Source organism: Cygnus atratus, chromosome 2, assembly GCF_013377495.2.
Source record: "Cygnus atratus isolate AKBS03 ecotype Queensland, Australia chromosome 2, CAtr_DNAZoo_HiC_assembly, whole genome shotgun sequence".
Taxonomy (NCBI): Eukaryota; Metazoa; Chordata; class Aves; order Anseriformes; family Anatidae; genus Cygnus; species Cygnus atratus.
The window spans coordinates 41,879,389-41,896,581 of NC_066363.1; the positions used below are offsets into that span (position 1 = coordinate 41,879,389).

General features: G+C 35.6%; 1 protein-coding gene across 8 annotated transcripts in view; it reads right to left on the reverse strand.

Annotated features, from left to right (window-relative positions):
• Positions 1-17,193, reverse strand: part of SLC4A7 (solute carrier family 4 member 7) — a 137,849-nt gene that overhangs the window by 12,492 nt on the left and 108,164 nt on the right. For 7 of the 8 annotated variants that reach the window (XM_050708548.1, XM_050708546.1, XM_035556369.2 and 4 more), the window contains 9 exons: positions 16,513-16,670; positions 15,037-15,124; positions 13,274-13,420; positions 11,380-11,483; positions 9,654-9,828; positions 7,130-7,263; positions 6,340-6,585; positions 2,497-2,602; positions 553-714 (listed from right to left, as the gene is read on the reverse strand). In XM_050708548.1, coding sequence (XP_050564505.1) covers positions 553-714; positions 2,497-2,602; positions 6,340-6,585; positions 7,130-7,263; positions 9,654-9,828; positions 11,380-11,483; positions 13,274-13,420; positions 15,037-15,124; positions 16,513-16,670 — 1,320 coding nt within the window. The remainder of the gene's footprint in view (positions 1-552; positions 715-2,496; positions 2,603-6,339; positions 6,586-7,129; positions 7,264-9,653; positions 9,829-11,379; positions 11,484-13,273; positions 13,421-15,036; positions 15,125-16,512; positions 16,671-17,193) is intronic. The other variant, XM_050708547.1, reaches the window with a different exon arrangement.

Genomic DNA, 17,193 nt, shown 5'->3' on the forward strand with positions numbered 1-17,193 from the left:
AAAGATGACTTTCTTAAGCATTAGGAACACACTGTAGGTATGAGCTGAGGTTCAGAGAAAAATCTACTCCCTTTATTTTGGCTAGTATAAGTAAGTCCAAGGATAACCAATAAATTTTAATCATTATATTAACATCTGTTAGAAATAGTCATTCCCTCAGGAACCACTCAGAACTCTTCTGACATTATAGGCTTAGACAAAGCAATCAATTGTTCTGTACAACTAGTTGAGAGGGAACTGTCTGAAATTAATCACTCCAGATGATACCTGGCAATACCTATTAATATGGAAAGACAAACACTTAGGTATTCTGATGTTTAGAGTAAAAGAAATTTAGTGCTGAAAATTCTACTCTTTTTTCTTGTAACAAAATTCTAAAATGTCTTAATCTTCTGAATTATTAGCTAATTTTGTTTTTAATCTCTTTTCTGTCTTAAAAAATGGGTTAAAGCTATACTCTCAGAACAAAGTTCTGAAGCAAAATTAAAAAAAATAAACTCTGCTAAGTTATACTGATCTATTTAGTACAAAGTAACAGTCGTATTTAATTACCTTAGTTGGGAAATAGCGTTTGGTCTTGAATTGCTTAAGGAAAGAGGAGAGGAAAAACGTTGTAAAGAATAATATGACAGACCAGAAGAGAACATCTGGAATATATGGTCCATGATGGCCACAAGCTGATCCATGAAACACACCATGAAATTCTAAACATTCCTGCAAAGAGAGAAAATCCTTAAATTTTTAGTCAGTTACAATATTCAACCTAAATTGTAACCCTATCAATAGAAAACACACATGAAAACGTCCACAATATCCAAAAGGAGGTTCCTTCTTTCCTCCATCAGCACCTCATCCTGAAATGCCAAAGGTTTGTATACTGTCAGTTGCAGAAGAGCTACAGTAACAATTACTCATTTCAGAATTACAAAATGCTGCAAGATGCCCCAACATTCATCTTTTACATTCACCTCATTTCTATTCTATTTCTCAAAGCACCACAAGACTGAATGTGTAAATAAACGTTGAGGACTAAATCCAGGAAAGCAGACTACTCTACATCAACTTTCAATTTGATGAACATAAACATGAGATCTCCCCAGTTTCTGCCACGTCTTTAGTCTTGAGTTTGTTTTGTCCTCATACAGTTAAAGGAAAGAAAAAAAAAAGATTCTTTCAAAATGAGATTAACCCAATTGGTAGAAATAAAAATGTCTGGCAAAGTAAAAAAATAAATAACAGAAATTAGTGAAATAAAAAAAATGAAAAAGAAGAACATCCTTTGATAACCCCTACCCGAAAGACTCAGTGAAATGCCAAGTGAAGAATTAAAAGCAGACACAGAGTACCAGGAATGAACAAGCCAATTGAGCAAATAGCTGGAAGGAGCAGTCTAGTCCTTACACAGGCTAATTTTTTTTTTTTTTTTAAGTAATCTATGAAAAAAGTTCTCCCCATTAACTACCAATTTTGATTGTAAGCACCACAAAGTCTTGGATCAGTTCTGCCCATGGGAAGAAAAAAACATTCAAGAAAAAAAAGTATATAAAATAAACAAATAAATCTAAAGTATTTATAACAAATTACCTTCTGGGTAGAAGGCAGAAATTGCCTTCCTAGGTAATTATGGCAGACTGGGAGCCATTGCTAGTACGTAGAAAACACTACTGCTAAAACTCTAGTACAACACTGAGGCTTTTAATAGTGTTTTTGCTGTACACAACACATCCTAATTTCAGTGTGAGCCTCTAGGTTCAGACACAAGAAGAGCCCAGACACAGGTATCTTAATTTTATATATTCTGAGAAGGCTTACAGAGGCATACAAAGCTAGCAAATGCAATGCAAAATCTACAGCAGATCTAAATCATACAAAATGTGGGTGCAGACCAGATGCCAGGACGCAAGAGTAAACAGATGTGGCTGCAAAATATCAAGTTCAGAAAGTAATGCTTTAAGGCTTAGTCTTTCAAACAGCCCTCCCATCTTTTTTTAACCTTCAGTTTTCCAAATAATCAATTTTTAGGTACTTGCTCACTTTACCTCTGTTGTGAGTTTTATACCAATATCTAACATCAACTTAAGAAATGTGTCTGCTGGCATATTTTAACTTCAAGTTCCGTCTTCACATCTTATAAAAAATATTTATCCATCCTTTGCAGGAAATTGAAAGAAAGTATATCCCCTTTTTATTCAGCTCATCACATTCATCTGCATTTCAGAAAGAAGATTGCTCTGTCTACCAGTATTGAAGTGGCTACCTCAGGCAGCCATTTAAAATACTACAATTTAATGTCATGGAATCTTTTATCTAAAACAGTACAATGACTGCTTAAAACATTATTGGAGGAATAAAAGTATTCAAAACACATTTTTTAAGAAACCAGTCCTTGCTCAAAGTGAGAAAGAAACCAGATGAAATATATTAACAAAGACCAGTACTGTGTGGTTGTTTGTTGTTGTAGTTTTTATACATATAGATATATAACTTGATACTCACTGATACTGTAAGGTTACTCCATACAATAGTTTCCACAGACTTATTCATTTTCCCCCAAATCCGCAAGGTTTCGTTGCTGGGGTTCTGAGGCTCAGAGCACACACATCTGAAGGGAAGAAAGAAAGAAAGAGTGAAAAAACGATAAGCTTTTAAGCACATCAATGACAAACACACTGATCTTAAGTAATTTCAAAAAATCCTGAGGAGTTTAAGCCAGAGTTTATCCCAACCTTCTACAAAACGAGCAAAGCACAAGGCAGACATGAAATGAATTACATTTTTTTCTCATGGAGGAGGTGGCAAGGAGATAAAGGTGTTGCAAAGAAATGAATGCACAGGAGTTTCTACAGATTGGACAAAATCCAATCTATGTATTTTAAAGAATTAGAAGCAGAAAAGACATTGACTTAAATATGTGACTGATCTGCCAGTTTTTAAATATAATATCACCTGAAAATAAAATGAAATAGATGATATATGCAGATATCTATATACTGTGAATCAAAGAAGAAAAAAAATCCAAACACCACCACCTTACAACATCAGTAAACAAAAATATACTGTGTTATTTATAAAAATTTCCACATAAAGTTTTCTAGACACAAATAGGTTTCCGTGACTGTGTACAAATTGAGGTCTTCAGATTTCTATACAGCATACCATCCCACAGTGAGGCAAAATTCAGTTCCTACCATTGTACACCAATGTAAGAGAGAACAGAGACTGGAACCACTGCATTTAGAAAACTGTCGTCAAAGACTCGGTTTCAACATCCCCTTTTTTTCAGACCAGGCATGTCACTAGCCTCTAGAAGTTTCTGAACCATTTCTTTTCAGAAATGTTGGCACCCAGCCATTTATCTTCTATTTTGCATGCCTTCTGATCAACACATGACCAAAAGTGGTCACCCTAAATTTAGACACAATTTGAGTATGTAATGGGCTAAATGAAGATGTAAAAACATAAATGTCACATATTTAAAGCATTTGCATATATCTGTTTTTATTAATTTTATGTACAAGTAAAAGTGCTCCTGTCTACTGCAATGGTTCACAAATTTGTTGGCCTACAGAATTTTGTTGGACAGGTTGACAGCAGTACACATCAGTAAAAGAACACACTGAATATTGATTTAACGAGCTGTTCTCAAATAAAGTTACTGAAGTACACCAAACTAAGTTTAATATGCAAGTATTTATGTAGAAGAAGAGAATCAGATAATTAGCTAGAAGTAAGTCTCAGGTGAAACTTTTTTTTTTTTAATGAAATCCATCGCAAAACTGAAAAAACAAACAAAGAACTCTGGAAGGTAAAACTTGCATCCTAATAGCATGAAGGACTAGAAGGAAAATGCACAAGATGTGTATGGACAAAACCAATGTAATTTGCAAAGCACAGTATTGAGGAAACTTAGGATGTAAATATACTGTCTTTTGATAACTGAATTCTAAAGTAACAGCAAAAGAAAATAGAAGATTGAAAAGAAGTAACTCACATAAAGTAGTCACAAACAGAGTAACTTGAGAAAGGAATTGCAACAGTATGATGAGAGGCAAAGAAAGCAGCTTTAATCATTAAAGGCAGTAACATGAACAAGAATGCTGAAGGAAGATCAACAAATTTCTCAACAAACACAATAAAAGAATGCCACCAAGTAGATAAGTGGAAATCTGGGAAAAAGAAATAAACAGAATGCGTAAGAGTATTTGAAACTGTCTTCTGGATCACTTAGAAGATTACGCTCCAAGGGAACAGGAGAAAAAAAAACGCACTTTTAAAAGGTCAGATTTCCTACAGCTTTCCAATAGAAAATCAAACCAAAAAAATTGAAGCTTGTGGAATATCCAAAATGACAAGCGTGACTCCACATAAAGGTGAACCAAGGAGACATCACTCCTTCCTCTCTGCACCCCAATGGGCATATGCACATAGCGCAGCAGACAGTCATGTGGCAAGGGTCAGAAGAAGACCTACAGGCCCCCAGTTACCGACTGGCCTATTTAATGTGCTCCCCAAGGACCTAGTGAGCTGCATTGCCCACTGGCCTGCTCATGACAAAATGGCCTGGATAAATGGACAGCTGTTAAGACAAGAAAGGGAGTGAAAATACCATGTATGAATGGAATACAAGCAGCAGTCTGAGATGGTGGATGCCCAGAAGCAATCATGTTGAAGAGGAGGATGCAGACCATCAGCTGGCTTAAACAGATTAACTAAAAAATGACTTTTGGAAAGAAATCAAACAAATAAATAAAATATCCTGGAAATAAATGCTAATGAAGCATGAATATTTGTAAAGTGACAAGATCCTGGAGTGGAAACACAACAGCTGAAATCTGGTTTGACACCACCAGAAGTCTCCCTGTGCATAATCGTGACCACTGCCTTGGCCAGGCAGAGCCACCTCACTAGTGGGTTTGCCAGCCAGTTTGCCCTCCAGCTAGGGACTGACAGTGCAGGGTACAGGCAATGACTCCCACCTCAAGTGTATGGATGTCACCTTGAAGAGAGCTCTGACCAGGATGTGACTTAGCAGACCGTAGAGAGCCACACAGGCACAAGTAAAACTGGGGCACCCACACGTCCAACAAGAGGGAAGCACTAGCAGCAGAACCTGTACTCCTCGAAGAGCATGTGACCATAACCCAAATGTCTGGGGTTGGAGGGTAAATATTGGTGTGGGCATGATTAAGACCTTTTGGGGATTAGTAATAGAAGATGACTTAGAAATGTGTCGGTTCTTACTAGTATTTCTTAAGTGTCTAGCATTGCAGTTTATCCACTGTCTTACTAATGCTAAATGTATGGATAACTGATTGTCAGGTAATTGTGTGTTGCTGATGAATCAAGGAAAAACTTTGATTCTGATTTGGTTTGAACTAAGAACTGAGCAGATTTTCCCACTAACAGCAGAATTTCCTCCTCCCAGCAGGTGTGAGCTGTTAAGTCGATTTATCACATTTCATGAAACTGTACCCTAAGCTTGAAAACTGCACACTGAGGAGCAAAAGACAAAGCAGCAGATCATAAAATATATATATATATATACACACACATACACATAAAAATAAATAAGACATCAAGACACATAGTATGACAACTACTCAGTGATGATTTCACAGTGTAAGTGAACTATTTTAAACAGTACAGATTCACACTAAAAAGTAGGTAAGATGCACAATTCCCATAAATCAAATGTAAAAAGATATACCTAAATATATTATATTCCTTAAATGAAATGAAGTTACTTTCATATTGATAGTTTTACTGCTAATTATGATGATGAAAAGAGATAGTAGCTTTACTAAGGCAGGAAATACAAAAAAGGTTTCTTTTTTTTTTTTTTTTTTTATTTTCCTCTCTCTTATAAAAAGTAAATTCTAAAAAGTCAAGTATCCCCATAATTGCAGTAGGAAGGAACAGTGCTTAAAGATGTTAACTCTGTTCCTAGCACAGACAAGCTGAAGAAGCTCTCCATGCCTCAGCTGCCTGGAAATAATTCTCACCCAGGTGGGGGAAACCATCATGATTTCTTGAAGTGGTGAGGCAGAACTCCTGGCAGAACTCAGCTAATGGCACATGCTGACTTTTAATCAGGCTGCAGATAAAACAGGCATTGTCACAGTCCCTTATCCCATCCAACCACCCATAGCTAACACAAAAAATTCAGTTCCATGGCATCCTGAATAGAATTTTTCTGAAGTTTCTCATGCTCCTACCACCCCCAGCATTCCTCCTACCCTACCACCAAGAGGCACCCACCACAGTTGGTAAATGATATGCCACTATAATATAAACATTTTATCTATGTATTTTACTAACAAATAGAAACTCAATACTTACGAATATAAAGTCAGTTTATCCAAATTATTGTGCATATTGAAGGCATATATTTCTCCCAAATGAAAAAGCTTTTCCAATGCCTCATAAATAAATATGATGCATATAAGCGCTGCAAAAGCTTCCTCTGTAAATCGAGTGATGTAACAGACAAGGCTGCTGGCATCTGTTGCTACAAGCACTATGCATAAAAATGCAGTCCACAGACCAATGCTAGTTCGTAGGGAGAGGTAGGAAAGCTCATAATCCCTGTGGAAAAAAAAAAAAAAGTCTTAGCTGAGCCTAAAATAACCTCTACCATACTATATTTGAAAATGGATAATGAGGCCAAGTTCTAGGTATTCACAATGTTTCCTTGATGTCAGTTTTGACTAAAACACAAACTTTTCTGTTTCATCTTCCACCAGAGCTGAACAACACTGCAAGGTGTTTCTAGGATTGAGGGCGCAACTACCTGCCTCAGGAAGCATCATGGGAATGCTCTCTCCAGAAGTACCTGGATGGTTTTTCCAGGAGAGCAGCTCAATCCCTGTTTACCTTTGCAGAATCAAAGCCAACATCTCCACATAGTTAGAATATACTATTTAAGTCCTATCCACTTCATCACTGATTTTCTCATTAAGGCACAAGCAACTCAAAGCTTTGCCAAACCACATGCACATCTCCATCTCTTGCTGCTGTCTTTACATCTTCATGATCATCCATTTCAAACACATCTGCTTTCAGTTACAGCTATTCTAACAGGCTGGAAAGTGAGAAAGTGTATCAAGCTAATAAAAATATCACTACTTACCTGCAAAATTTAAATAATATTTTTTCAAATACTAGAACTGGTCCGGTGCTCCCCAAAATAGTAAGAGGTTGCCCAGCAAAGAGAGAATAGGCAATCCCAGTTAACGAGGCTCCAAAGAGAGATTCTATTGCACTCTGTTCGGGGGGAAAAGAATCTGCTTTTACTATGCTGCCTTTCAGGTTAGCATTTAGCGCAACATCTGCATAAACACAGTTTTAAGATGCATTAATGTACAAACAAGACAAGATGTAAAAACACTACAATTAATATTAGTGTTTGAGACACAAGAATAATTTAACATTGTTTTGCAGTAACAATACCATGGACAAAAGATTTGGAAAGCTTCACTCCCGAGAAACATAAAGCCATCCAAAACCATGAGAACAAGTTACTAGTCCTGCGAGTTATGGAGGAAAAACATGCCAACAATTACTACAAATAGAAAATAAAATTATGTAGTGTATGGAAGGAATTATCTGTCTCTCTAAAAAAAATTGCAACATACCTGTACCAAAACATGACACAGTGTGCTGCATCAAACCTGCATCAGTCAACCAAGCATTACAAAAAAATAACAACTGACAGGAGGTGGTGCAGGGGATATTACTGAACAATATTGGTTTATGTATATGTGACACCATAAATAGATGAACTGTAAACCAATGTCCCACCTGGTAATGCATTTCTTTTTGAGAACTGAAATAAGCATTTTTCTTCAATGAATTGCATTTTTTAAGATAACATTTTCTGCTAAGAAGAAATGTTACAATGCACCTCAAGAGACGTGCAGGGCTTTCTAGATCCTAAAATGGTGTTAAAGTTACTTTAAAATAGTTAACTACACCACCTGTAACTATGAAAAGTCAAGAATTAGCAGATTAAAGGGTTCGTTGGGGAATTTGCAGCTGTTTGCTATTTTGCAACTATGCAAGATTAAGAAAAGAAAAATTATGCAAACTTAAGCCCCAATTCAGGAAAGCATCTAAAATAGGTCAAAAGGGTTTGCTGAACTGGAGCTATTAAAAATAAAAAACATGAGTCCTTGGTTAATTACGTCAGAAAAAAAATATATAAACCCCGTCTCTTGCTTAGCTATTACCTTTGAACTACTGGTTTAGTGAATGCATTAACCTTGGGGCTGTCAGTCAAGGTGGCAGGGACAGGAGTACTGTGGAGGTGATGACCTCTGGGAATGTGAGGAAAGGTTTCAAACACAAATTGTGTACCTTACAATGTCAGCTACTGTGCTTGAACATGTGTGTTCAGTAACTAAATTTTATATTCAATGATGCACACCAAGTATCTGAAGGCAGGAACAAACCCACAAACAATTCCAGATAGCTAAAAGAAAGAAGGTATTTAAGAATCAAGCTCTAAGAGAAGCATATTTTCATAGTCATAAAAGGTACATTCATAAATTACATCAACATTTTGATAACCACAAGGAAACCCATTCTTACATTGAGTGGCAAGAACAGTGCACAGAAAAGATAACTTATTTCTGTATTTGCTATCAGCTTGAAGAGCTACATCAATAAACAAATATCCAAGTCAACAGCATTACTTGAAAGAGAGAAAAGTTAACTAAACGGTAACACAGTACAAGCTTAAGAACTTGATTTAAGAAGTATCATGAAGAACTTTATAGCATAAGCTTTACCAGATTCTTAAATTTTGTAAAGGGCATTCCTAAATTTATCTTTCCCCTTCCCCAAAAGGAGAGAAGCCTTGGTTCTTTGCAAAAGATTTAAAACCAGAAAATACACTTCAAACTAGTTTACTCACAAACCAATTGACACAGAGTATTTAACATTGCTGACAGAAGTATTATTTCCCTGTCCAAAAACTAAAGTGCAACCAAACATTTGTTTTAATAAGGTTTTGGTGTTGCATACTGCCAAATATAACACTACCAAATATTTATGGTCAATATTCAAGTCATTTACAGTGAAGAGTATTTTCTGCTCAATTTTTTTTTTGATTTTTTTTTTTTTTTGCAATTGATAACAACATACCATTAGCAAAAGCAAACACACATATCCTGTCCATTACTTAAATACAGAATTGACTGCTACCCATAACACTGTAGGCATTATCATCCTCATAGGCCTACTACTCAAGGCCAGTACACATTCTTGGCTGTCCACCTTGAGCCTCTGATTTTGCCTAAAGTAGGCCTAGTGGGATGGTGCACCTTTACTGCTATTCATTATTTTCAAGTAGCCAAAAAGAAGGCAATGCCTTTTCTCAATTCATGAAGCTATTCATCCAATATGGCAGGATAAACATTTAAAATTTTTTATTTTATTTAATTTTTACCTCCACTGTGCATCTTCTCCTGTTCACATGGATTCCCCACATTTTCCACAGCAATTACCTTTTGGGGAAGATCTGCTTTGGGGCAGGCTAATCAAGTGCTGTGGGTAAATTCTTCAAATACAAGTATAAAGAAACGAGACAAATGCACACAGTGACTTGCCTCTGAAGGTCTAAAAGCCTGGCCACTACCATTTTTTGTACTCACTATTCTGCCTTGTGTAGCTTCTCCCAGGAGCCCTCCAAAAGTGATTACAGGAGACATACAGGCACAGTATAGGAAAAGAATCGAGGCCAGGCACTGCAGGCTTAATGCATCCTTGAAGTCACTCAAGAAAAAAGGTGCTTTCCTTTTGATGTCAAGTATCAAACCACCAAAAAGCCTAAATAGGTGAGATGAAACTCGTCAAACTGTACACTAAAGGATTCTAGCTAGTTCAAAACTATGGGCTACACAAGACTGCCAGTGCCTATTGCCAGCACAAAATTAGCTATTTTATAATCCAGATTAAAGCATAACACAGTTTAAAATATAAGTGAGAATCTTATCTATTCCAATTAATTATTTTTCCAAAGTATCATCAATCAGGTCATCCACATTTTTAAAAGCTGGCTAGGAATTTTTGCATATAACAGGCTAGATACTGAAAAAATATCTTTACAAATATCTATACCTTAATTATGCTTAAAGTTAAATCTGGCTTATGAAATTCAGAACAAGGAACAAGAGACATATGCTAAACTTCAACCAAAATCATTGCATTGATACATTTCAATATCACTACTCCAGTAAGCAGTTGTAGCTTTGTTTTTTATCTGAATTCTCTATATTGATGAACAAACCTATATTTACTTAACAGTGTAACATTTGGAGTATGGAGATATTTTCTAAACGGAAATACAAAAACAAATATATATAAATCGGTTCAAGTGGGTAAGTTATTAGCAAGAAATTAAAAGGCTTTTTTTGCAGCTTCTCAAAATTTTCAAAACTAAAATACTAAGTAAAATTTGTAACTAGGAAAAAGTGGGTTTATTGTGAATTATACATAAAAGCCTTAACAAAATTTTCCATTCCTGTGGAAAAAAACAAGTTTTAGCTACTTAAAGATAATTCTGTGGGTAGAAATGAACTTTTGTTCCCTATACCATCTGCAAAAAGGCAAGATAAGAGTATGATGAAGCTAAAATGGTAAAAATTAAAACAACGCTTATAATTCCTTCTTGCAAAGGTATGAGAAAAATGCAAATCACTTAGAAGTTTATCATTTTGGGGATAATAACTTTATACATCTTCTCCAGAATTTCTCAGTTGATATAATTTCTAATATGCAATATTAGCATGTAGTCCTATTCAGTTGCATTTCCACTGTTAGAGAGGTGGGGTGTTTTTTTGGCAAGTATTTCAGAACAGAATAGTAATGCAACTCAACTGAAAAGTTCCTTTGATTTTTATTTCAGATCTAAAAGAAACATAACCAAAACAGTATTCTTTGCGCCACTTTATATTCCTTGTTATTCCACTTCATACATGTTTAATAAAACAGATTTGTATTAACTGAAATTTTTAGTACCTAGCCCAATACTGAAAATTGTATATTCCTGGTATAATTATGATAATTGCACGCTCTTGATAATTAAAAATTAAAACTCAACACTTAAAAGTCAGTTAGTTAAATCAAGCAGCATCTTATAAGAAATCCTTCACAAATGTGTTGAGAAACACTGCCACAGGCTTGAAAATGCTTTAAGCAGACTGCCATTTATAGGCAAGAATCCAACACTTGAAAAGGAAAACAGATGCGTTCTGACACACACAATATTTTTCTTTTTTTTTTTTGATGTTTAAATGCCATCATTAAAAGCTATAAAACTATGAAGATTTATCACATTTATTTCTTTGTGGTAGCTAGTATTTAGGGAAGTGAACGCACCTTCCAGTTCTCTCAAGTTCGGGTCCAGCATGATGGCCTTCTTCTTTAAGAGTCTCTCCTGTAGGAGTAGATCCATTTGGAAACTTAGGTATCTTTCTTTTCTCCTAAAGAAGGAAAAAAACAAAAACCACACAAGACAAACACATACTTTAAATTATACTTTTTAGTGCAAAAGCAGAGTGTACAGAGACTTGCCTTCCAGCCTTTTTCAGAATCCCAGCTTATCAGCAGCTCTCCATTTGCCAAATTCCTCTTTTATTGAATACAGATGACCAAAACTGTGCAACACTCTCAAAAAGATCTTAATGCCTTGCACAACAGTACTAATCTTCCCTTTCTAAAAGAGTTATCTCCCCTGAGACATGATGAAACAGAGTCTGCCTTTTCAAGACATAGTATAGGCTCAGCCATGTGGCCTAGAAATCTTAAGATTTTTTTGTCAGTCATTTCCAGAGCAGAAGCCGCCAGCTTGTAACAGAAACTGACCTCACTCTATAACAAAATACAGTATTTAGTACAAGTACAAATGAAAAGTCATTCCTCTTTTCAGCAAGCTCACCATCTCGTCATAAATTTCTCAACCAAGCTTGCATTCCAGAAAAAATAAACACTTAGCCTTGCTTATTCAGGCAACAAATTAATTGCTAGCCTCACACTACTCATGAGGTAAACTATACTGCTGTCCCCCCTTCCATTCCAACCACTTCCCTAAATAATCACATAATTCAACACCAGCATCAGCCTTATGAACAAAGAGTATCAGTCTTTCTCCGCACTTCTGATCCCTGTGGCAGGAATTTCCCTCAGTCATAAAGCGGGAGAAAGGGAAGAAGTCAGAGGCCACTAAGGTCTCACCCTGACTCTCAGTTCTAAGCCTTGTAGCACAACCAGACACATTTATCTATTTCATAAACATTCTGTAAACATTATTTGCTAACCAATACACATTAAAACTTATTTTCAATCAATGCTGCATGCAAATAAAGGTGTGTTTTTTGATAAGAATTACAATATTCTTGCTGATCATTGTTAGATTAATAAATTTGGTAATATGAACCCAAGTACAATTTTGGATCAACTCTCCCAGACAGCTTCATTTCAGTATTACAAAAGGAATTACAATAAATACATGTGGTGGTTTCATGACAGTCAACTAAACTCCACTACACTGCTCAAAGAAGAGGAGAAAATATAATGAAAAAAGGCTCATGGGTTGAGATAAGGATAATTAAGGGGAAAGAGAAAAAAAATAAGCAAAGACCAGGTAGAATCAAGGAGAGAAAATAGTTACTCCCAACTTCCCATCAGCAAGCATTGTTCAGCCACATTTTGGGAAGCAGGGCCTCAGTACACATAGAAGTTGTTTGGGAAGACAGATGCTTTCATAACATGAGTCCTTCCTTCTCCTTCCCCAGCTTTTATTGCTGAGTGTGACATATGGTATGGAATATCCATTTGGTCAGTTTAGGTCAGCTGCCCCGGTGATGTCCCCTCCTCACCTCTTGCCCAACTCCAGCCCATTGCCCTGGGGGTGGAGAGAGTCTTGATGCTGTGCCAGCACTGCTCAGCAATAAACAAAACATTGGTGATATATAGGTGCTGTTCTAGCTACAAGTGCAGAGCACACAGGACTGTATGTGCTGCTGTGGGGAAGGTTAACTCCATACTGGCCAGACCCAGTACTATAAAATTTACTTAAAAAAAATGGAAAAAAAAAGGTGTTGGATCAGTTTTCTGGTTAGATGAATGATCTACTTTTTCTTCCAAATGGTTGTGTGGGTCTTCTTGATGCTTAACTGAAGTTAACATGCAATGCACAATTAACTTGCATTTGGAAATGCATGGGAGCCCTATAATGGAGGTTTGGTGGTGGTTTTTTTTTTTTTTTTTTTACCTGGGAAGGAACACTTTTTGGTGGCTCAATTCGTATAGATGGATCCCATTCTCCTGGAGGTAGGACTGTCACTTGGTCTAAAAATTCATCAATTCCTGATAACAAATCATTTCGGTCTTTTGCTTTATAGGCAACATCATGGAAAACCTACAAGGAGAAAACATGCAGCTTTTTGATTTTTTTTTTTGTTTTGAAAGACGAACTGATTAAAAAGAACATGTGATTTATTTTTTTTTTTTAAGGCATGGGAAATTTTTAAAAGTCCTCCATAGTTAGGCTTCTTCATTACTTGCATATTTTTGCATTAAGAATTACCTGTATGCACACCCCTACAGAACATAAAATAAGGATGCTTTATCTTCAAACTCACAAGGAATTTATTTCTAAAATTGATTAAGAAGGTAATCTTCAATATTGAGTAAATCAAATTGATGTACTATTGCTTGAGCAATTCTGCCGTACAGTCACTGTGTTGCTGTACTGTGCTAAGTGAGGATGAAAAAGCACCTTTGAACAAGCTTTAAACCAAAACACAAGTTTGTTTTTTTCTTTTTGATTAAGAATAAAAATTTCATTTGTAGATCCTCTAGCTCAATCCATCTTAAAAGGCATGAGAAAGCAAGCCCCTTTCTACTCAAGAAAAACCTAGTCCTATCACAGCCACAACACCACAAACTCTGAATTCTCTGAATTGACAATTTCAAACAGGTAGCATTTAAACAAAACCATCTCTGAATTTTGAAAATGCTTTTTAAACAGGGAAAGGAAATGATAGCTTTGCTATTAAACTGACTGGAGAAGATGATTCTAAATTGTTTTTGCACATGCTGAAGCATAAAATGTTTATCTCCAAAGGCCTGACAATTAAGTCTTCCGATTATACATTAGATCTTTTACGACTATTTAGGTTTTCAGGTCTTTTAAGACCACCAATTTTTATATATATTTTTTTTAATTTTCTTCAGTGATCTACAGTATTCCAAAAATCAGCCCACCTAAAACATTAGAAGCTGTAACTAAAATTTTGAATATTCAGTTCTTATGCTGTACAAATACTATACTGTAGATTAGTTGCCAACTGTGAAATGAACAGTTGGATTTAAATTTCCAAACACAGGTTTCTTTTTCTAGAGTGAAGAATTATTAGGGTTACTTAGTAGAAATTCTAATATTTATGAGCAATTCAGCAGGTGGCGCTGTATGCAAAGGCAGAGTTAAAACATCCTATTTTTAATCAGTAAAATGATGACCGTTTTAGAGTTCTGGTTCCCCTGTGCTCTTTAAAATTGTCCACCAAGGCTCTAAGCATATGACTACAAATTCCTAGTAAAATTCTAACATTAAGTATTTGATCTGGCTTTGATAAAAAAATACCTGTGATGACTCAATTGAACACATTCTAAAATTTTCTGTCCTGAACACTTACGCAGTTTGCTGTCATTTTTGACAACTATACTGATTCATATCAGATGCAGTTCTATTTAAAAGTTTTATTTCCTAATTTAACATAAAAATAAAATCTGTAAAGCAAAGCTCAAGTATCTCTTCTGAAATACACGTAGCATTTCTAAGCAGAAGGCAAGGGGAAAAAATAATTTACCATTTTGTAAGTCACTAACACAAGAAATAAGTTTCTACTGTTCTACATTTAGCTAGTTTGGTTCCTTTTCTTTAACCTGTCATTCCAAAATACATTTATTACAGTCAGTTAATACATTATTCTAGTCTTCTTTAACTACAGATGTGTAAAATACATCACTCACATCATCTGTCATCAGTGTTGCTATCGATCTTCCAATTTCATGGTACTGTGGAGCTTTGCCGGCTGGTCCCAGTAACAAAAACAAAAATCTGTGGAGAAAACAATAGAGATAATAGGGCTGGCTCCTTTGAATATACTCGGAGACTTCTTTTTTCAAACCAATTTTTCAAGAAAATTTGGTGGTGAAGTAAAAATGTTTTCCTTCCCATTTCAGGTCTTACAGACTGCTGTAAAACTAAGAAAAGACTCACCTCAAAGTCATTACTAGAACTGAAATCCAGAACCACGATTACTCTGAAATCTTAATTAAGCCTAATTTTCCAACTTCCTAATGCTATAAATGGAGAAGAAATGCAGAGGCTAGAGCCCAATGAATATTTCTTCTGAATTATATACATCTTTCTGCCATTGTCACTGGCAAAGACCTTGTAGGGCCTAGGAGCATTATGACCTGCTATAGCCCCTCCAATGATCACTTCTCGAATAGGAGTCAAACACCCCTCAATTTCTGTCAACAGGTACATCATATAACAGATACATGGATATACTTCAAGTAACACATCGGGCATACTCAGACATATCCTGGTCCTGTGTCAGTGGAAGAGAAGGGATTCTATATTTTGGACACCTAAGAAGGTAAAAGTGACATTTTAGGAGGGGAATTTAATCTGGGGGTGGGTCACAGCATGTCTTACCAGACAGCCTCAATTTCCACTCACAATCATCATTAGCACTTTTTTGTTCTTTGAACTAGTACTTTGGTTTGTATCCTTTAGAATTTATAAACAGTGAACTGCAGTAATTCTTTTTACAGCCTTCTTACTACAGGCCATGTAAATGAATTTCCCAAGTACCACACATTTGAAAAAGTAGCACTTTCGTTTCACAAAATGAAAAGCTCAATGTTTTTTTTTTTTTTTTTTTGACTACCCTAACCAAAACTGAGATTGTATCTTCAGAATAAAGCGTGCTATTTCAAAATCTATCAGCCTCCAGCATTCTGAAAATTTATGACAGGATAATTTTAGGTGAATTAATAAAATAACATTTGCAGAAATTTTGGAATTACAAGCACTACTGTCAACTACCCTCTGAAAATTCTCACATCCACTTAAGAGAACACCATGAAGATTATTTTTTGCCTTTCCCTATAGCATATATGTTGAAAACAATGAAAAATAAACAAGCATTTTACTCATTTTTTTTAACAAAAATATCGAACCCATATATTTACAAATTTTTGTCAAATACCACATAACAGTCGAATGAATCAATGTGCACAAAAAATAAGTTCTCTCCACTAGTACTGAGGTATGACCAACAACCTGTAATCATGTTAAGCAGAAGTCTAGATTTCCTGAGATTATGGAGTGCGTATAAAAATAGTAGACTATTTGAGAACTTCAGTATTATTAATTTCTTAAATAATATTAATTTATAATGTAAGTAAAGCCAGACTTTCCAGGCATTTGTTTACCGTGTAGGAACTGGAACCTCTGTGAGACCTGAGAGAAGCACAGCAGGGGAGAGCCTCACAAAAGCAATAATAGGTCTTTCTAAAAAATCTACTTCTCCCACTAACACGTTTGATGCTTCTGCTCCTGAAGGAATTTTCCTCATGAAGTTCATGTCAACCTATTTATACAAAAATTAAACAAGTGTTTATTCCTTTACATTTGTTAGCATGAAATTTATAACATAATTTTTAGTTTATCAGTATTTACTAGACATTCAAGCTACAAAGAAAAATACAAAAGCAAATTAAAAATCCCACAATACAGAAAAGACAGACATATTTATAAAGTGTCAGCCAGCCAGCCACTAACAATGAACTATTTTCTAGAAGTTAGAATTACTGCTACCTATTATATTCTAAAAGACTCCAGACTGCATAATCACCTTACTAGGATTACTTATGACAAACATTCTGTGATAGGACATAACTTAACAAATTAAACACAATTAACTAAGGAGAGTTCATGTAATTACACATGGTTTCTAGAAAACAATTGGTTATTCCACAGTTGCATAGAATCATAGGATGACTTGAGTTGAAAGGGATCTTAAAGATCACCAGATTCCAACCCCCCTGCCATGGGCAGGGATGCCACCCACTACAGCAGGTTGCTCATCCAACCTGGTCTTGAACATCTCCAGA